Source organism: Sciurus carolinensis, chromosome 2 (genome assembly GCF_902686445.1).
Source record: "Sciurus carolinensis chromosome 2, mSciCar1.2, whole genome shotgun sequence".
NCBI lineage: Eukaryota > Metazoa > Chordata > Mammalia > Rodentia > Sciuridae > Sciurus > Sciurus carolinensis.
This window is the reverse complement of record NC_062214.1, coordinates 35,416,600-35,439,697: the sequence shown is the minus strand read 5'-3', so window position 1 is coordinate 35,439,697 and position 23,098 is coordinate 35,416,600. Positions and strand designations below refer to the sequence as shown.

The following is a 23,098-nucleotide window of genomic DNA, read 5'->3' as shown; positions in this document are numbered from 1 at the left end:
ATAACTAGGTTGAATGCTGGTGACCCTATGAAGCTTTTCTTTCTTGTAGACAAAAGTTACCTAAAATGTCACTCAACTCAGCTATTCAAACACCAAAATGAACTTTCAAACTATGCAGTTATTTATTTTTAAGTCTACTTTCTTAGTAGCAACAACATTCTAAGGATAATTTATAGCACCAAAACAGATAAATTTATCTTGAACTCCTGGTCTTAGAAAAATACCCAGTAACTGTGACACATAACTAAATACCTGAACATCTTCACATTAAACAATAACAAAAAGACTTTTATGTCTTCAGCTACTGGTGACTTTAAAAAGACCTTAAAGGAAAAGCACAGATATTTTCTAACTGATAATTCTGTGCTAACATGAACTATTATCCTAGAAATGAGTTAATATTAACCCTAATTAATTAGCCCTAATATTTAACAGATGGGTACAAAACTTAGACTTAAGTCACTTCCCAGAGCAAAGTCAATATTAAGACCTAGGCCTTTCTTCCTGCAAAGTCCTGTGGCCTGGGGCCCAGGACTTTGACCCAGTCATCTTTCCACTACATCATGCGCAAAAGAATTTCTCAAATAAAAATTTTTAGTATCATGAAAATGTTGGGCTAGATACTAGCCTGCAGAGACTCACCAACTCAGCACCTCATTTAATCAATACTGTGGTAACAATCTCCAAAGATGGGCACCAATTCCTCACATTCTTGGGATATGCACACTGTCCCCATCAAGAGATGGGACCTATTTCCTCTCCTTGGTCTTGTGATGTGCTGACCAATAGAACATGGTAGAAGGAACAGTTTGCCAGCTACAGAGATGGTCTTCCTCTTGTGTGTTCTCTGGGAAAGCCACTGCCATGCTGTAAGGGAGCTCAAGCTAGACTACTGAATGATGAAACACCTTGTGAAGACAAAGAGGTGTCACAGAGAAGAGCTGAACATGTGAGTGAGGTCTTCTCAGGTTTTGCAGCCCAGGCAGTAATTGAATGCATCTAAGTGAGTGATCCCAGGCAATGCCAAGTAAAGCAGAAAAACAGCCTAGCTGGATCTGCTGATCCACTATATTGTGAGACGTTTGGGGCTGCTTTGTTACAGAGAGAGAGAAAAACTAAAACAAAATAAGCTGCCTAACTTGTCCCTAGTCAGGAATCAATAGCAAGAACTAAAATCCAGTCCTCTTGACTTCTAATCCTGGTCACCCGCCACTGCAGCCCACAGTGTAAACTGACAAACAACTACAGCACCCAACACTGACTGCTCTATGGCTTTGCCACAGCATCCCATCAGAAACAGAAGAACAAAATGCCTGTCCTCATTTAGTCATGACTCAGCTATGCAAGGTGCACTGGTATGGTATCTCTTCTATGCTTACCTACCACTTTTGGATGAAGACAGACAATCAGCCTGGTCTGTGTCTCTAGTGCTTAATCCAGGGCCCTGCATGGCAGGATAAATAAAGACTAAGTCCTCACATATGAAAAGAATTAGACTAGTCTTCACTCCAAAGAATTATGAGACCAGGAACAAATAAGAAGTCAAGGCCAGGTCCCTCTAATACTATACAGAATGTCACTGTTAAATAATTACTGAGGATCTATGACAAGAATAAAAAAAATGTTATTTTTCTAAACACTTTCACAGTATTTTATCTTTTACTATTAATTTAATACCCAAAAGAAATCCAGTCAAAGAGATAATGCTTTCTTTCTTCTCAGAACTGAAGAAACAGATGCTCGGAGAGGTCACAACAATTCACCCAGTCATCCGACTTTCACAAGTGAAAACAAAATATGAAGTTAGGAACCCTGAGCAAAGCATGATGCTAGTCTCATGTTCTAGAATCCTTTCCTCAAAATCCTGATGATTTAAATTTCAAGAAGTACTATAAAAGAACCTAAAGCAATATGACTAGATTACAGAGAATCATACAAATGACATTACAGACATAGTATTAATTTCACTTCCACAACATCACCTGTAATCCATACATAGTAAATCCAAAATAAATATCTCAAGTAATAAGAACTGGAATGCTAGAGTTGGCACATGCCTCACCACAATCTTTAGGTTGCTATACCTCTGTGGAACAGACAACATAACCTTCTTTTTTCACACATTATTATTATACACTATTATTAGTGTCAGTGTATAGGGTAACTATTATTAATGAGGTCTCCAAGTTGTCTTAAAATCAGAAAGTTATTGTCACATGCTATTTCACATGTGACAAAATGACACACACAGAGGTTTAATTTCCTATATTACTTAATCATAGGAAGCCCAATAAGTTACTAACAAAGAAGTATCTAAAATGATAATAAGTTAACACTGTGATTCTTTTGATTATTTGGCTAATGACTAGACTACTGCTCACCTAGGCCATTTCAGTGGAAAGTCATTTCGATGGAACCCCCAGGGACTACAAATTCAAGGGCACTCAATCCCCACCACACCCCTGGCTTCCTTAAGCAAGTATCCCCCAAACTGACATTAAGGATAACAATGAGGAAAAGTGAGTGGGAAGAAATGTAACCGTTACAATGCTATGTCATTAAGAACTTCTTCAAAGTCCCAATGTAACCCTTCTGCCTTTATGGCCAGGTCCAGAGCTGGCTGGGTTGGGCTGGGCTCCCAAAGCTTTCCTAGTATGAAGGGGATTCTTATTCTCAGACCATCACATCCAGGTTTCTAAATCCAGAAGAGAAGCTCACAAGAGGTCATCTGTGTCACTCTGAAAGCTTTCCCAGAGGTCACTCTGGATACCTTTGATTACAGTGACTGTTTTCCACAGCAGCATTTAGTGGGGAGCACATCCTAGTAAGAACCATAAGGTAGAAAAAAATCTACATACACATGTATATACCGGGTTAGGGATCCAGGTGTGTACACAGCTACTGGACAGACAGACACATAGGATTTCGTGATAATTTAGGAATGAGTCAAAAATTTAAAAAGTACTTTAGTTGCTTGCTGCCTTGAATCATAGAATCTGTAGTTACCTTCTAAAACACAGACCAATGATGCCCTCTACAGTCCTCAAAGAGAATCCAAACTACTTACTGGGTCAGCAGATGAGAGAACCCTTTTTCTAAGGATTTTTTTTTTTTTTTTTTTTTTTTTTTACATCAGAATAAGTAATAAAAAGCTATGCTTTGTATTGTGGAAGAAAAATTATCAAGGTCTAACACTGAAGAATTAATTAAGGTAAAATATAATTTTGAAGGACATATAGAAGCAAATTCTGCATAGTGTACTTTTGGTTATTAACAGAGGCAGTTTACAAAAGAATTTTTAAAAAACTTTTCAAAGTGGAACTGTGGACTCCCAAGAGAAAATAGATTTAGATGAAATTTTTAATAAAATAAATAAACCACAAATTGAAGATTACAATCTTCCCTGACTAGAATTGAAAAGAGATCAGTAAGAAATAACTCTAAGCTCAAGTAACTTCTCTGTTCTTCATGAGGAAAGAAAGTTCTCATCTTTGGAACAAGGAAAGAAAGATAACAAAAGAAGCAGGGCACAGATCCTTCTTAGAAATGTGGTTAGAAACAGTGTGCAAAAATCACACATAGGCACATATATATAAACTACAGGAGAATATGAATAAAACATGACAACATAAGCTGCACATGGTCAAAGGAAATTCAGAGTGTGAAAAACCCAGGAAAAGTTCAGAATATGAACTTTTGGGCCAAGAAAGAAAGGTGAGAGGAAACAAGAGAGAAAATCACAGGCCAGATGACTGCAGGGAATGATAAAGAGTCCATTTCATAGAAATTGGTCAGTCTTCTTCCTAAGTTCCAAGATGGAAAACTGGATCAAAGGTAAAGAGGAAGGGGAGAGCAATTATCAGAGTGCCTTATGTCTAGCTAGAGAATTTAGATTAGATCTGATTAAACAAAAGGAATTACTCCAATCACTTAGCAAGGAAGTAACAATGAAAATGGCGGTAGGAAAACACAACCCTGGCACTTGTCTAGATGAACTGGGATGGCAGGACAGGAGAGGCAGAGCAATCATCCAGAGATCAGCACAGAAAAACAAACAAAAAGGATGATAAAGGTTTGAACTGGTAAGAAAGGAAAGAAAAGGAGCAAATCCAAGATACTTTGCTGAGGGTGGATAAATTAAACAGACAACTATGAATGAAAGACAGAAGAACATCATTGGCAGTGCCAGGCACTTTCAAAGCAAAAGCCAGTTCAAGTCTTGGTTTGAGGTTTTAGAGATCGATTTTGGCAGAAACTTCTGGAGGCAGGTAGAAAGCTGAGACTGAAAAGTGGAAGAGAAGCTAGGGCTATTTAAATATTTTTAGTCATCAAAAAAAAAAAAAAAAAAAAAAAGATGAGTTTATACTTAACAGGGAAAACATTGGAACAAGGAAGTTCAAAAGGCAGGATGTCTGGCCAGAAATGTAGAGAGAACACTTGGAAAAAGAAATGTCAAGTCCAAAAGAGTTTTGTTTTAAAGTTATCAGCAGTCAGAGAAAATGCCCTACCAAGTGAGAAGGTACCTAAAAGCTGTAAGTCTAAATTAGAAAGAATTGGTGACTATTAGTGAACTTTTAGGAATCCTATTTTAATTCTATCAAGCAATCAGTGCACACTTAGTTGAATATGTTTTACAGTATGGGCAATGCAATAGAACAGATAATATGCAACAGAGAAAACAGCAGTCTACATTCATCTTACAATCTGTCATACATATGTAAACTCACTAATTTAATATGCCTTTAAATCATAAAGTATAAGAATTTAAAGAGAAACTGGATGATCACAAGTTTAAATATCAGGAGAAGAAATACAGAGGTCCTTCTTTCACTTTGAAAAGTTTCACAAAATGCTTTTGTAAAAACATTGTCAGGAGGGCTGGGAATGTAGTTCAGAGGTAGAGTGCTTGCCTAGTATGCAGGAGGACCTGGGTTCATTCCCAGAGTCAATCCCCCGACACCCCACACCCTGACTCACCCCCCTGTCAAATTCCATGCTCCTCATTCAAATTTACTTCTAATAAAGAATATAACTATTTAAAATGTTTTTTTATTTATTCTGTTAAAGCAATTCAAGTTTTCTTAATTTAATAGAAAATCAGTACCTACAATTCAACCTATATGAAAATACTTGCATGAATCTTTTTTTTCAATGGTACACACAAAATGAATGCATCAATTTTCAAATGAGCTCTGGGGATGCGGTCAGTGCCACATTCCCCTGTAGGTAGAATAAAACCTAGGACACAGGAATTATGAGATTCATTGAGGCAAATTGGAAGACAAAAGCCTAGTGACTACCCATTTTCTATTCAAGGGTTTCTTTCTCTGGAAATTTAAAGCACTGTTGTTCACATTTACTTTTACTATAACAGGGAAATTACTGTCAATTCTTGGACATATTTCTTTTTTTGTGGTATTCTAAGGAATGCAAAAACTAAGGTTAACAGCAATTCTGAGCAGAACATTAAACTATAATTGCTGTAAAAGAGTGGAAAGAAAAACAGATAATAAAGATGCAAGGAGTTAAAAAAAAAAAGTAAAATCTCTCCTTTCCTCTTAAACATTAATAAAACTTCAGACTTCTTTAGATTTAAAAATGGCTCAGGCTTCCTACCCCCCACCCCAAGCCCCCAAATAAAAAGTGGACAACTGTCAACAGCAAAAGTAAAAAGCTTTTACCCTTCTGAAATGGGTGGGAAGCAGAAGGGGGGGCGGGTCATTATACATTCCCTGTGAAAGACAAAGCCAGATCCACATTCCAGGGAAATCTGGCTTGTCCAAGTTTTTCCTTACATACAGATTGGCCTGCCTGTCACTAAGCCAGGCTCTGTAATCTTCCCAGGCTGCCATTGCTAGGGAAGCCAGGAATCCCTTCTAATTAATCAAGCCCTCCCAACAAAAATTTTCCCACCCACAATAAAGTGAGTTAGTGGGGGAGGGGAAGGATAAAAGCAACCTTTGTGGCCAAAAGAATTCTAGACTTTGGTGTAATACCAAACTAATCCAAGAAAACAGATGCAAGGAGGAAGTAAAGGAAATGGTCTACAGAGACAATGAGGTAGGAAATTTTCACAGTACTGCTGAGTTAGAACCCAAATTGAAAATTTGAAGTCTTAAGACATAATGAATATTGGGAATGAGCCCTGATAATTTTCTATACTTTTTAAAATGCCCACCCAGGGGCAGACCCACAGAATTTCCTGAGATAAATGTATATTATTTGACTTTTTAACACTAATTTCTTATTTGGATTTTTTTTTCTATTAAAGTTTTGTGTTTTAGTGGACAAATATTCATGATTAATACCTTATGTGTCCAAGTCTATTTCTCCTTTCCATTTGCAAAGGAAATGTCCTTGTCTTGATCTTGCTAATTTACCCGACTTTTGTGGGCAGTTTAACCCAAGGTAACTTCATGGAATGCTTACTCTGAAAGGTGTAAGGAGTTATATATAGCTCAGTGGCTTGCCCTGGGTTTGATTACAAGCACGGCAAAAAAAAAGAAAAAAGAAAAAAAAAAGTTTGTGCTGGTCAATTACAGCTGCTACTAGCCACCTTGCCTCCTAAGCATTTGAAATGCAGCTAAAAGGAACTGAGCTGTACTCTCAGAGATATATATACATACATATACGTATGACTACATACATAAATCAGTATGTATATGTACATATATATTTCAGACTTTACAGGCAATCACACTTTTTTTGCAACTCTTCAACTCTGCCTCTGTAGCCTGAAAGTATTCAGAGACAATACATAAGCAAACAAGAGTGGCTGTATGCCAATAAAATTTTATTTACAAATACAAGCAGCTGTCACAGGGGTTGTAATCTGCTGATCTCCATAGGTCTAGGCCTTTCCCTTACCCTAGAACTTTATAATTTTGGAAATTTAAAAATATTGTTAGTAAAGAAAGGGGAATATGAGAAAGGAAAAGGGAAGGGAAAGAGGAAGTACTGGGGACTGAAATGAAGCAAATTATATTCCATGCATGTATGATTACATAAAAATGAAACCCATTATAGTGTATAACTGCAATGTACTAATAAAAACAATTTAAAAAGTGGGATGGTGGGTGCAAAGTTTGAGATGAGGAGTGCTATGGAAGTCTGTAGAAACACGTGCTTGATGCTACCACTTCTTTCAACTGAGGGAAGTCACTCACATATAAGATATACCTTGCCAGATGTCAAGAGACCCTGAAAGCTACAGTTCCAAGGACTCTTATCTCATGCACTGCTGCCTTTTCCTGGAAATCTAGGAGGCAGTTATAGGAAGAAGTTCAAGGCTATAGACACAGGAGTTAAAAAGAGAAAGAGAGAAGTAGGAAGGTCAAGAAACTTCATTTGAGAAAGTTCAAATTGTTTGCATGGAAAACTAATACCACTCCAGGGATGTGTCAGAATAAGCAACCCAGATGCAAGTGGCAAATTATTTGGAATTCATCAGTTACACTTTTACTTTGGAAATCATGCTCTATTCAAGTATTTTTCAACTCAGTTTAGTTGAAAATAGATACATTCATATGAAAAATCTGCATAAATTCCTTTAAAATTGTATCCACTTAATTTCTGTATTTTAAAGTATAGACACAGATTGCAATGACATATCAAAAATAGGCCCCACCAACCCCGCCACTACTACTTGTACCAGAGGCAACTACACTGAAAACTAAGCTGTTTGATCTGGTATTTACCATATTTCAATACTGTGCTTATGCTACAATTCTTGTCTTTGCAGTTTTACATATAGTCTATGAAAAATGAGGACTTCAACACTTTCAACTATCATCCCACAAATCTCTTGTCCCAGCCTTCTAAAACCTGGAGTTCACAATATTATGAAATGCAATCTTTGTTCAAATCCAAGTCATATAGTATACTATGCTTACTTTCCTATCTTGCATAATCTTGTTTACTTAGAGAGTTAAGAGTTGAATCATTTTTTTTGTTTTCCTTTTTTTGTGGGGTGGTGGTTTTCCTATACCCTATGACTAAATCTTTCCCAGGCTCTCTCTCTGACAGGCATGAAAAACAAAAAATATCTCTTCCTTATAAACTTAAAATAGATGAGGTATTTTATTCATTTCACTTTTTGTGGAAGACATTCTTTCATAGAACCCAATCAGAATGGTACTTTGTCTTGGCATAACAGAGATCATCATGGGATCTGCTTCAGCCCTCACCTGATGAATTCTCTATTTCCTGGGTCCAACCTGATTCTTTTTCTCCCCCATATTTGAAGACTTCCTCCTTCCTAAAATAAAGTACATCAGATGGAAATTTTCTTAAACTTTGCATTTCAGCAAATGTCTCTATTCCATCATAATATGATTAAAAACTGGACTGCAAAGTGAATTCTGGGTTGGTAACAATTTTTCTTGGTATTCTATTAGTAGTAAAGGTATGACACTACTATCTCCTATCAACTACAGTTGAGCAGGCTGTTCTAATTCTCAATTCTCCATGATTTTTTTTTTCTTTTCATCTCTAAATTCTCAGTGTCTTTAAATGTTAGGATAATGTGTCTTAGCACAACTCCTTTTTGTACACTTTTTTGGGTACATGCTCATAATCCTCTCAAACAGGAATTTTGTACCCTTCATTTTTGGTTAATTTTATTTTTTTTTTTTTTCATAATGTTCCTCTCTACTATTTTCTTTCTAGATCTTCCATTTTTCATATTAAGACTGCGCCTCTAATCTTTTTTCTCCATTTTTTTAGATCTATTATCTTTCATTCTACTTTTTTTTTAGCAGTATTCCTTGATAGTCTTATCATATTTTAATGATTTTTCATTTCTGTCATGTTTGTAATTGATAAGGGCTCTTTTCTATTCTCATGAATTTCTTTTGTTCATAACACTGACCTTGCTTCATGGTTTAATAGCTTCTTTTCTGCTCTGAAAACACAAATTAGTGTAAAGTCTTCCTTTCTGATCTTCTGAGTTTGCTCATTCATTTTATTCTGTTTCTCATATTCCAACTTTTTCTTAAACCTCTGTTGAAACTCTTGTTCATTCACAATTAAAACAATAGTTGGAATGATAGTTGAAAGTTTTGTGCACCTGGGTGGAACTAACTGACTGACAGGATCTGGGAACCAGTAGCAACCCAGGTTTGGTTGACAGATCTCAAATATAGACTATATTAATATTAGGCAAGCAAACTTTAGATTAACAAGTTTTAATAGAGATAAAAAAGACACAAAACATAATAACTAATTAATTCATTAGATATGGTAATTATAAATTTGTCCATTCTATTAACATAGCCTCAAAACCAATAAAGCTAAAAGGAGAAATACATAAATTTAAAATCATAACTGGAGATTTTAATATACCCCTCTCAACTGATTGAACAAGTGGACAAAAATATAAGTAAATACACAGAAAATGTACACAGTACAATTAGCAACTCAGATGAGCAAATTACACTACTTCGTTCTTGCAACTCATTTGTCAGGACAAGACTCAAATCACCATGACAGAAGCCCAAACCACACAGGGTAGCCACGTGGATGAGAAGAATTAACAGAACCAGGTAAGATTCCAACCACAGCAGGCACCAATTGCCAGTCATGTGAGCATGACATCTTTGATGTTCCACCTAATCAAGTCTTTAGATAATTGCAGCCCCAACCAACATCAAAAGAAGAAACCACCCAATTGGGGCACAATCATAACAGACAGCAAAATGGCTCCTGTTTTAAGCCACTAAGTTTCAGGTAGTTTTGAAACACCTGTAGATAACGAAAACATTTCTCAGTAGCAATAACAGATGTCAGAAGATGATGGAAAAATATCTTAAATGTTGAGGAAAAATAAATGCTCATCGTAGAATTCCAAAACCAACTTGATATCTTTCTAGAGTAACATCAGAATGTTTTTAGATAAACAATGAAAATTCATTATTTATTCACCCTTGCAGAAATAAATACTATAGGACATGTGATTTATAAATGTTAGTAAATCTGAATAAACACTGACTTGGTTAAAAATTAGATAAAATTAAAATATTAAAAAGTATATTATTTGGTAAACTAACAACTATAATTCATATTTGAGGTGTTTAACTGGTACCTAAGATAACATTAGCATGCAGAAAATGACCTAAAGAACAGTCAGTATATATAGAAGTATCATCAAGGGCATACACTGACAATTTATCAATTCTTCCCCTCTTCTTCCCCCCACATAATCTTCCCATCCTTCCACACATGAGAAGTCTCAGTTTCAGCCATCAGGGGATAGAAAAAGGATTTTTTTTAAAGAGGTACCGGGTGAATCTCTCCCACTGATCGGGCTCCCCAGATGGGGCAGTAGTCCCGAAATGCAGGGAACTTCGTGGAGTAGAGTGGCCCAGTGAGATTCCCCTGCTGGAGCCCAGTACCCAGACAACCAGAAGCATTGCAGATGAGGGCCGCACAGCGAGAGGCTTTGACTCAGAGTGAGGGTCCTAGGCCCAGGTGGTAGCTCCAGTTCCCAGGGAACATAGCAGAGGAGGCCGCACAGCAAGGGAATCCCTCGCAGGGCCAGGCTCCCCAGCCCAGGTGGTAGGTCAGGACCCCTGGGAACATCACAGAGGAGGGCTTCCCAGTCCAGGTGGTAGTTCTGGACCGAAGGAAACTTCTCAGAGGAGAGCTGCCCAGCGAAACTTCCCCACCAGGTGAGTCTTCCCTGCTGGGCGAGGCTGTCCCACCAGGGCAGAACCAGAGATACAGGCCCAGATCAGACGTGCCCCAGTCTGCAGTCTAGTCCCCCTTTGACTGACCATCAGTCAACAAGTAGAAGCGCCTATACCCACTGACAGGGAATATACCCCACCTGAAGGCCACCCCTAGAGGGGCGGCTTCCTAGTGGAGCACCGCATTATCAAGTTCCTCCAAGACTTCAGGCTACTGAAGGCTAAGAGGTGAGTTACTGAAAATCTACAGAGACAATATTAGTCCATAGAGGAAATCTGCAATATCCCAGAGTTTCACTACTAGAGGGGTAGATACCTGAGCGGTATGAGAAAACAAGGGAAGAAAATGTCTCAAACAAACCTAGATGGTTTAGCAATAAAATCCAATGACAGCATGGCAGAAGAAATATCAGAAAGGGAGTTCAGAATGTACATAACTAAAACGATCAGAGAAGCAAACAAGGAGATGAAAGAGCAAATGCAGGCATTGAATGATCATACCAATCGACAGTTAAAAGAGCAAATACAGGAAGCAAAAGATTATTTCAATGAAGAGTTAGAGATATTAAAAAAAAAAAAACAGAAATCCTTGAAATGAAGGAAACAATAAACTAAATTAAAAATTCCATAGAAAGCATAACCAATAGGATAGAACACCTGGAAGACAGAACCTCAGATACTGAAGACAAAATATTTCATCTTGAAAACAAAATTGACCAAACAGAGAAGATTGTAAGAAATCATGAACAGAATCTACAAGAATTATGGGATATCATGAAAAGGCCAAATTTAAGAATTATTGGGATTGAGGAAGGCTTAGAGAAACAAACCAAAGGAATGAACAATCTATTCAATGAAATAAAATCAGAAAATTTCCCAAATCTGAAGAATGAAATGGAAAATCAAGTACAAGAGGCTTATAGGACTCCAAATACACGAAATTACAACAGACCCACACCAAGTCCCATTATTATGAAAATTCCTAACATGCAAAATAAAGACAGAATTTTAAAGACTGAGAGAGAAAAGAATCAAATTACATTCAGGGGGAAACCAATACGGATATCAGCAGATTTTTCAATCCACACCCTAAAAGCTAGAAGGGCCTGGAACAACATTTTTCAAGCTCTGAAAGAAAATGGATGCCAACCAAGAATCTTATACCCAGCAAAACTTACCTTCAGATTTGACAACAAAATAAAATCTTTCCATGATAAACAAAAGCTAAAAGAATTTACAAAAAGAAAGCCAGCATTACACAACATTCTCAGCAAAATATTCCATGAGGAAGAGATGAAAAACAATGATGTAAATCAGCAAAGGGAGGAACTACCCTAAAGGAACAGCCAAAGAAAGGAGAAACCAAGTCGTGTCAAAAAAAAAAAAAGGGTCAAATTGCTGGGAATACAAATCATATCACAATAATGTTAATGTTAATGGCCTGAATTCATCAATCAAAAGACATAGACTGGAAGATTGGATTAAAAAGAAATATCCAACAATTTGCTACCTGCAAGAGACTCATCTCATAGAAAGAGATACCCACAGACTAAAGGTGAAAGGAGGGGAAAAAACATACTACGCAAATGGACACAGCAAAAAAGCCGAAGTATACATTCTCATATCAGATAATGTGGACTTCAAGTCAAAGTGAGTCAGAAGGGATAAAGAAGGACATTTCATACTGCTTAAGGGAAGCATAAATCAGCAAGACATAATAATCATAAATATCTATGCTCCAAATAGTGGCTCATCCATATATGTCAAACAAATCCTTCTCAATTCCAGAAATCAAATAGACTACAACACAATAATACTAGGTGATTTGAACACACCTCTCTCACCACTGGACAGATCCTCCAAACAAAAATTGAACAAAGAAACCAAAGATCTCAATAACACAATCAATAATTTAGACTTAACGGACATTTATAGAATATACCATTCAACAAAGAGTGAATACACCTTCTTCTCAGCAGCACATGGATACTTCTCTAAAATAGACTATATTTTATGACATAAAGCTAATGTTAGCAAGTACAAGAAGATAGAGATACTACCTTGTATTCTATCAGATCATAATGGATTGAAATTAGAAATAAATGCAGAGTAAAAAACAGAAACTACTCCAACACCTGAGGATTAAATAATACACTATTGTATGACGAATGGATAACAGAAGACATCAGGAAGGAAACAAAAAAATTCTTAGAGGTAAATGAGAATGAAGAAACATCATATCAAAATCTCTGGGACACTATGAAAGCAGTACTTACAGAAAAATTTATTTCATGGAGTGCATTCAATAAAAGAAGAAAAAATCAACAAATAAACGACCTAACACTGCAGCTGAAAGCCCTAGAAAAAGAACAGAGAAGCACCAAAAGTAGTAGAAGACAGGAAATAGTTAAAATCAGAGCTGAAATCAACGAAATTGAAACAAAAGAAACAATCAAAAAAATTGACAAAATAAATAGTTGGTTTTTTGAAAAAGTAAACAAAATTGATAAACCCTTAACCACACTAACAAAGAGAAGGAGAGAGAAAACCCAAATTACTAAAATTCAGAATGAACAAGAAAATATCACAACAGACACGAGTGAAATACAAAACATAATTAGAAGCAATTTTGAAAATCTATACTCCAACAAAATAGAAAATCTCAAAGACATCAACAGGTTTCTAGAGACATATGAATCACCTAAAGTGAACCAGGAGGACATAAACAATTTAAATATATCAATTTCAAATAATGAAATAGAAGAAGTCATCAAAAGCCTACCAACAAGAAAAGTCTGGGACCAGATGGGTTCTCAACCGAGTTCTACAAAACCTTTAAAGAAGAGCTCATTCCAATACTTCTCAAAGTATTTCATGAAATAGAAGAGGAGGGAACCCTCCCAAACTCATTCTATGAAGCCAATATCACCCTGATACCTAAATCAGACAGAGACATATCAAGGAAAGAAAATTTCAGACCAATATCCTTAATGAACATTGATGCAAAAATTCTCAACAAAATCCTAGCAAATCGCATACAAAAATATATTAAAAAGATAGTGCACCACAATCAAGTGGGTTTTATCCCAGTGATGCAAGGTTGGTTCAACATCCGGAAATCAGTAAACGTAATTCACCATATCAACAGACTGAAAGTCAAGAATCACATGATTATTTCGATAGATGCAGAAAAAGCATTTGATAAAATACAGCACCCCTTCATGCTCAAAACACTAGAAAAAATAGGGATAGTGGGAACAATCCTTAATATTGTAAAGGCCATCTATGCTAAGCCCATGGCCAGTATCATTCTAAATGGTGAAAAACTGAAAGCATTCCCCCTAAAAACTGGAACGAGGCAGGGATGCCCTCTTTCAACATTTCTATTCAACATCGCCCTCAAAACTCTAGCCAGAGCAATTAGACAGACCAAGGAAATTAAAGGGATACAAATAGGAAAAGAAGAACTCAAACTATTCCTGTTTGCTGATGACATGATTATATATTTGGAGGAACTGGGAAATTTCACCAGAAAACTTTTAGAACTCATAAGTGAATTCAGTAAAGTAGCAGGTTACAAGATCAATGCTCATAAATCCAATGCATTTTTATACATAAGTGATGAATCTTCAGAAAGAGAAGTTAGGAAAACTACCCCATTCACAATAGCCTCGAAAAAAATAAAATACTTGGGATTCAATCTCACAAAAGAGGTGAAAGACCTCTACAAGGAGAACTACAGAACACTAAAGAAAGAAATTAAAGAAGACCTTAGAAGATGGAAAGATCTCCCATGTTCTTGGATAGGCAGAATTAATATTGTCAAAATGGCCATACTACCTAAAGTGCTATACAGATTCAATGCAATTCCGATTAATATTCCAATGATGAACCACACGGAAATAGAGCAAGCAATCATAAAATTCATCTGGAAGAATAAGAAACCCAGAATAGCTAAAGCAATCTTTAGCAGGAAAAGTGAAGCAGGGGGATTGCAATAACAGAACTTCAACTATACTACAAAGCAATAGTAACAAAAATGACATGGTATTGGTACCAAAATAGACAGGTAGATCAATGGTACAGAATAGAGGACATGGACACAAACCCAAATAAATACAATTTTCTAATACTAGACAAAGGTGCCAAAAATATGCAATGGAGAAAAGATAGCCTCTTCAACAAATGGTGCTGGGAAAACTGGAAACCCATATGCAACAGAATGAAACTAAACCCATATCTCTCACCCTGCACAAAAATCAACTCAAAATGGATCAAGGACCTTGAAATCAGACCAGAGACCCTGTATCTTATAGAAGAAAAAGTAGGTTCAAATCTTCAACATGTTGAACATGTTGGCTTAGGATCAGACTTCCTTAACAGGACTCCCATAGCATAAGAAATAAAAGTAAGAATCAATAACTGGGACAGAGTCAAACTAAATATCTTTCTCTCAGCAAAGGAAACTGTCAGCAATGCGAAGAGAGAACCTACAGAGTGGGAGAAATCCTTTGCCACTCATACTTCAGATAGAGCACTAATTTCCAGAATATATAACGAACTCAAAAAACTGTATACCAAGAATATAAATGATCCAATCAACAAATGGGCTAAGGAAATGAATAGACACTTCACAGAAGATCTATAAGCAATCAACAGATATATGAAAAAATGTTTAACATCTTTAGTAATAAGAGAAATGCAAATCAACACTACCCTAAGATTCTATCTTACCCCAATTAGAATGGCGATTATCAAGAACACAAGCAACAATAGGTGTTGGAGAGGATGTGGGGAAAAAGGTACACTCATACATTGCTGGTGGGGCTGCAAATTAGTGCAGCCACTCTGGAAAGCAGTGTGGAGATTCCTTAGAAAACCTGGAATGGAACCACCATTTGACCCAGCTATCCCACTCCTTGGCCTGTACCCAAAGGACTTAAAATCAGCATACTACAGAGATACAGCCACAACAATGTTCATAGATGCTCAATTCACAATAGCCAGATTGTGGAACCAACCTAGATGCCCTTCAATGGATGAATGGATAAAGAAACTGTGGTGTATGTGTGTGTGTATACACACACACACACACACACACACACACACAAAATGGAATATTACTCAGCCATAAAAAAATAAAATATGGTGTTTGCAGGCAAATGGATGAAATTGGAGTATATCATGCTAAGTGAGATAAGTCAATCTCAAAAAACTAAAGGACAAATGATCTTGCTGATAAGCAGATGATGACACATAATGGGAGGTGAGAGGGGGGCAAGAATGGAGGAAGAAGGGACTGTACAGAGGGATACAAGGGGTGGGAGGGGTGGGGGGGGAAATAACAGAATGAATCAAAAACTGTTTCCCTAGGTAAATGTATGATTTCAAAAATGGTATGCCTCTACTTCATGTACAAAAAGAGAAACAAGATGTATCCCATTTGTTTACAATAAAAATGAATTAAAAAAAAAAAAAAAAAGGAAAAGAAAATGAAAGAGGACACCAAAAATTCTCTTGTCTGTTTGCCAAGAGAATTCTCCTGGACCCAGAAATAGCGTTCATTGCCAGCTTCTCTTACTCTGTCCTTTTATCTGTTTTGTCACAGTCAGAAATCATGCTATGGTCGTGAAATATGAAGGATAATTTTTTAACATTAAGGATGAAGTTATGACCAAAACAGCACCTTAGACAAAAGACTTTAAGCAAAGAACTCCTTGTAACAATATGAACTATTCATTTTCTCCTATCTCATTGTTAAAATGTAAATATTAATGTGCCTACTTAAAATTTTGAGTCCCAAATGTAAAGAGAAGAAATCACATTCAATTTTCAATTAACCTAGAACATACTCATATTAGCAAGTTGATTATTTTAAAGAAGGCTATTAAGCATTACTTACTTTAACAGCAAATTTCTTAGATGCCATGGCTTTACAGATTTTCCACAGCAATTATAGGACCTTTAAGAGAAAAGAAAGCCATAATTACATAAACTTTTTTTTTATTTAGACATCTTATAAGAAAAACTGGCTGAATAAATAAAACATTTTAGATGTTTGTGAAATTAATGTTCTCTTATAAATGTCCTTAACAAAAATACTATATTGAATTAGTAACTTAAACTATCCACAAAGAAAAGTACAAGCCTAGATAGCATCCCTAATCTACTGAACAGTTAAAGAAATAATTTCAATCCTTCAGAAACTCTCTTAATAGAAGCATGAGGAAAACTTCTCAAATCATTCTGAGTTTATCTTGTACTGATACCACACCAGATAAAGATGTAAGAAAACTACATTAATATCCCTTATGAAGACACAAAATCCTCAACAAATATGAACAAGCCAAGTCTAGCAACATAATAAAGATTATACACTAGGAACAAATTGTATACCTGGATGTTTTGATACCTGCAAATTAATATAATACATTATATATTTCTGGAATAAAGGGGGGAAATGCACATGACCATCTCAAACACAAAATAATTATAAACAACAAAACCCAAAACCCTTTTTTTAATTTTTTTAGGTTCTGGGCATTAAACCCAAGCGTACTCTATTATTGAATACATCCCAAATCCTTTTTACTTTTTGTTTTGAAATGGGGTCTCACTACGTTTCCCAAGCTGACCTTGAACTTGCAATCCTTCTGTTTTGGTCTCCAGAGTTGTGGGATTACAGGTATGTACCGCTATAATTGACTCCAAAACACTTTTTTCATTAAAATACATACACACGATAGGAACAGAAGGACATTCCTCATCTTGAATATGGACATCTATGGAAAACCCATAGCTAAATCATACTTAATGATAAATGATTAAATGTTTTCTCCCCTTAAGATGAGGAAAAGACAAAGATGTCTGTGCTCTTGCCATTTTTAACCAACACTGTATTAGAGATTCTGGCCAGGAAAATTAGGCAAGAAAGAGAAATAAAGGGCATCCAAGTTAGGAAGAAAGAGATAAACCTATTTTATTCTCAAATGATATGTTCTTATATATAGAAAACTAATGAACTACAAAAAAAACTATTAGAATTAATAAACTCAGGAAGGTTGTAGGATATAGGATCAATATTTTTAAATTCACTGGTAATTCTATGTACCAGCAAGGAACAATCCTAAAACGAAATTAAGAAAACAATTCCATTTACAATAGCATGAAAAAGAACAGTTAGGAATGAATATAGCAAAACAGGAACAATATTTGCAAACCAAAAGCCATAAAACATTACTGAAGCTGAGCAGAGTGGTACATACCTGTAAATCCCAGCTATTCAAGAAGCTGAGGCAGGAGAATCATAAATTCAAGGCCAGGTTTAATCTCCAGTACTGAAAAAGAAAAAATATATATATAAAAAAATTACTGAAATTAAAGACTTAAGTAAATGGGACTACAGCCCATGTTCATGGATTAGAACAACTTAATATTGTTAAGGTAGCAATACTTAACCAAAATGACTTACATAGTCAACACAATCATATCACAATCCCAGCTGACTTCTTTATTGAAATTAATAAACTTATCCTAAAATGTATATGAAAATGCAAGGGATCTGGAGTAGCCAAACCAGTATAAAAAAAGAAAACGGTTGGAAGACTCAGACTTTCTTCATTTAAAAACCTAACACAAAGTGAAAACCATCAAAACAATGTGGTACTAGCATAAGAATAGACATACAGATCAATGGAATAAAAATCAAGACTCCAAAAGTGGCGTCTGCCAACCCATTTTCAATAATATTATGTACACAATTTGATGGGGAAGTAGTCCTTTCAACAAATCGCACTAGGACAACTGGATATTCACATGCAAAATAATAAAGCTGGTCCCTATATCACACTACGTACAAAAATTAACTCAAAATAGAAACCTAAGAAAGGAAAAGCTAAAACTAAACAACAAAACATAGGTTTAAATTGTGTGACCTTGCATTAGAGAAGTTTCTTAGACATGATACCAAAGAACATATGAAAAAAGAAAAAAATAGTAAACTGTATTTCATTAAAATTAAAAATTTTCATACATCAAGAAAAAGTAAAAAAAGATAACCCAGAATGGAAAAATAAAATCTGCAAATCATACATTTAATAAGACACTCATGTCCAGAATATATAAAGAAGGCTTACAACTCAATAAGAGGACAAAACCAAATTTAAAATGGGGAAAAGACTTGAATAGACTTTTCTTTAAAGAAAATATAAAAATGGCAGGTAAGTACATGAAAAGATGCTTACCATCATTAGTCATCAAGGAAATGCAAATGGAAACCACAATGAAATATCATCTTATACCTACCAGGATGGTTAAAATCAAAACAAAAATAGTAATAGGTATTGACAAGGACAGAATGAATTTTGAATGTAAAAATGTTGCAGCCAATTTTGACAATATTTTGGCAGTTCTTTAAAAAGTAAGAGTTGACATATGACCCAAGACTTCCATTCCTAGGTATATACCCAAGAAAAGTAAACATATTATGTCCAAACACAAACTTACATAGGAATGTTCACAGCAGCATTATTCATAATAACCAGAAAGTAGAAATAAACCAAATTTAAATCAATGATGAATAGATAAACAAAATGTGATATATCTATACAATCAAATTTTATTTGATAATAAAAAGGTAAGTACACCCATTTACTGTGTTCAGTCAGAGGATCTCTGGACTGGAAAACAGCAGACATGGTATAAGGTAGGGCTACCCAACTAAAAGAAGAGTATTATGAAATATTTTACAAAGGGAGACTTTTCCCAGCCCACATGCCCCTCTAACCTGCCTACATGCTCCAGATGGAAGACTGAAACCTCCTCATTGAGGAACTAGACTGAACTAAAAGGCAGGATCTAAAAATACTGACATCAGGGGTTCCCCAATGAAACAGCCTAGACAGATGGCTCTAGAGTGAAGTCCATATACACAAATTCTAGTCATCGTTTTCATGTCCCATTCTCGAATACAAATAAACAACCAGGAATCATCTATTATTTAAGGCAAGATACTGTCATAAGAACACCAAACAAGCAGAAAAAAATTACTTGCTAAAATGAAGACTGTGAAAGAAGAAAAATTTTCTTTAAGCTTTTGTTAGGAAGATTAAAAAATAATATATAAATGAAAAAATATATAAATATATATATATATAAATAACTTTTTTAAAAAGGAGACTTGAAAAATGACAAAACAATGATAGCTGAAAAAAAAACTTACTTGAAGAGTTGGAAGTTCAAGTTGAATAAATCTTTCAAACTTCAAAAAAAACTGAAAAAGACTGAAAAAGAAAAAAAAAATAAGGGAATAAATTAAATGACCAATATAAGAGGACTGGCACATAAAAATCAGGATGAAAATAGATCCACATTTGGGCATATATCAGTGAAATTTTAGGCACTAGGGACAAAACAATCTTACAAATATGAATAGTGGGTGGGGACAGGAAGTAGAGAATACAATGGATCAGGTGTTAGAATTGGCTCCAAATTGCCCAAAGCATGGAATATTACTCAGCCATAAAGAAGAATAAAATGATGGCATTTGCTGGTAAATGGATGAAGTTGGAAAATATCATGGTAAGTTGAAATAGGTCAAGCCCAAAAAACCAAAGGCCGAATGTTTTCTCTGGTAAGTTCATGACAATATATAACGAGGGAGTGATGGGGGGAAGAGAAGAATGAAGGAACTTTGGATGGTGTAGAGGAAAAAGGAAAAAGGAGCGGGTGGGGGATGGAAAAACAGTAGAATGAAACAGACAGTATTACCCTACATATATGTATGATTACATGAATGATGTGAATCTACACTATGTACAACCATAGAAATGAAAAGTTGTACCCCATTTGTGTACAATAAATCAAAATGTGTCTGTAAAAATAAAAAATATTTTAATTAAAAAAAAATTTTAAAAGGACTGGGGATGTGCTCAATGGATAGGCCCCTCTGGGTCAATCCCTGGTACTACTACTACTACTAGTAGTAATAATATTTTTAAAATAAAATTAAAAGAAAAAGAAAAAACAAACATTGTCCAAAGCAACTCTGGAAATTTAAAAGCTCATGAAGAAGTATCTTCAAGATTGTAAGAAAATTGTTTCCAACCTCCAACTGCATTAAACATAAGAGAAGAAAAAAAGTTTTTAGACATGCAAGGTCTTTAAAAAATGTTATGTCCCATGCATCCTTTCTCAGGAAGCTACCAAAGATGTGCCTCACCAAAATGAGGAAATTAACTGAGAAAGAGAAAGATGCAGGAAATAGGAGGGCCAAGGTAGGAGAAGGGCTAAGGAAAGCCTAGGATCCTGAAAGGAGATCCCTGCATGCAAGCTGTGGAGACAGGCAGAACCACTGGGACAGGAGGTTGCAAGGTTCCAGGAGTGGCATGTCCTATAAGGTCTACATGGATACTGATGAATTTTAGGCAACTAGCGGAGAACATGAGGTGGAATTCCTTAGGAAAGGTACATGGAAAGCTAAGTAAATGAGTAATAATAAGGTGATTATTGATCCAAGAATAAACAAGAGTTCTGCAAAAAATAAAAAGAATACTTAACACTCAGTTCAGTTATAACTAGCATTTATAGTCATAATAGCAAATACTGAATCTTGACCTAAAATTATTATGTTTACAGCATTAGAAGAAAGGGGAATGTGCGTGTGTGTACGTAGTGGGTACATAAGAGTTAAAGGGAACAAAAGCTCCCTCTAATGTTCATTAAGATCAATAAAATTAACGACAGCAGTTATAATAGCAGAAATATGGCCAAATAATTTAGAGTTAAATGAACCCAATTCTTAAGTTAAACTAGGCCCCAACCTGAAAAACAAGATAAAGTAAGCTAACACAGAGGAAGGAAGGAGTGAGATGGATGACATCATTCAGAAGTCTTGTACCTACAACTATCTGCCTGTTGAAATTTTGTGTGCACAGACTGGGGATATTACTAGTAGCAGAGTGCTTGCATATCATGTATGAGTCACTGGGTTCAATCTCTAGTACAAAAAAAAAAAATTGTGTAGAGATGCTTTTTGAGCAGCACTGTCCAACAGAAACATAATGCAAGCCACAAAAGTAATTTTAAATTTCCCAGATGTAACTGATAAACAGAAGCAGGTGAAATTGACAATATTTTAATCAAATACAACATATTAGCATTTCAACATGTGATCAATACAAAAAATTGACATTCCTGTTATTTTAACCAAATATTTCCAATAGGATATTTTATATTTCTAGCATATCTCAATTTGGACCAGACTTATTTCAAGTGCTCAGTAGCCACTTGTGCTTAGTGGCTACCATGTAATGAACAATGTAGTTTGAGAGTATTTGAGTTTTTTAAAGTGAGAAAAGCACTTATTTCTGTATCCTGAATTATTTATGAAACACTTATTATTTATTAGTAATGGTTAACTCAAAATTATTGAAAAGATTAATAAAATGACATACAGGACTGGGGATACAACTCATAAATGAAGCCATGGGTACAATTTCCTACACCAAAAAAAAAAAAAAAATGACATGTAAAAACACCCAATATATTGATTTACAAACAGCAGACTTCCTATGAGTATTAACAATTACTATCACTTGGTCAATAGTGATTTTTGAAAAATCTGATAAATTTGGTGATTTTTTTTTTTTTTAAAAACCTGATAACATAATTTTTTAATGGACAAAAATAACTTTACATGAACCCTAAATAATTTCAGTTATTAATTTTCTTTCTATGAATAACAAAATGCCTATGATTTAGAAAAATTTTAATGATGTTTCTGTTCATCTTTAACAAGCTCATTTAGACACAGGTGTAAATGGGGGGTAGTTCTTGGAAAATCAAAAACATGTTTGAAAACAGTTATAAAAGTTATCTTTAAATAAATCTTTAAAACTACATTATTTGAGCCTGAGAAACATAAAATCAGTACCCTTAAATGTATTAAATCAGGTTTGAGTGACTTTGCTAAAAATCTAGGCAGTCCCTGCATGGGGGCAGGGGCACTTAAAACATGTCAGGTGAATCAGCTAGACAGAATGGGAAAAGAGCTTTGAGAGTTTTGTTAGCAAGAATCCAATCAAAGGTGAAGCTTAAGTGATCTCATTTATTCATTTTTTAATCACAGGCAGGTTTTTCCAAACATTCTTCCTTCTCTGAAGGACAGGCAGACCACACAGAAGGCTGAGGCAAGGTTTTTAAACCATATCTGCCACTAGATAGATTGAGCCACATTAGTGAGGGTTACATTTTTAACTCACAATAAGGTTGTGTGTATGTCTGTGTGTGTGTGTTGTCAGCAAAGCAAGAGCAGCTACATTTACATTTTTTTGTACAGGGACTGAACCCAGGGACACTTTACCATGAAACTACATCCCCAGCTCTTTTTAATATTTTATTTTGAGACAAGATCT

General features: G+C 35.3%; 1 protein-coding gene across 1 annotated transcript in view; it reads right to left on the bottom strand.

The window, feature by feature from the left end:
- The window catches only part of Slx4ip (SLX4 interacting protein), a 192,887-nt gene that overhangs the window by 157,530 nt on the left and 12,259 nt on the right, over positions 1 to 23,098 (bottom strand). Inside the window, 2 exon segments of the mRNA XM_047540521.1 lie at positions 16,588 to 16,647; positions 17,951 to 18,022. Of these exon segments, the coding sequence (XP_047396477.1) occupies positions 16,588 to 16,614 (27 nt within the window). The 5' untranslated portion in view covers positions 16,615 to 16,647; positions 17,951 to 18,022.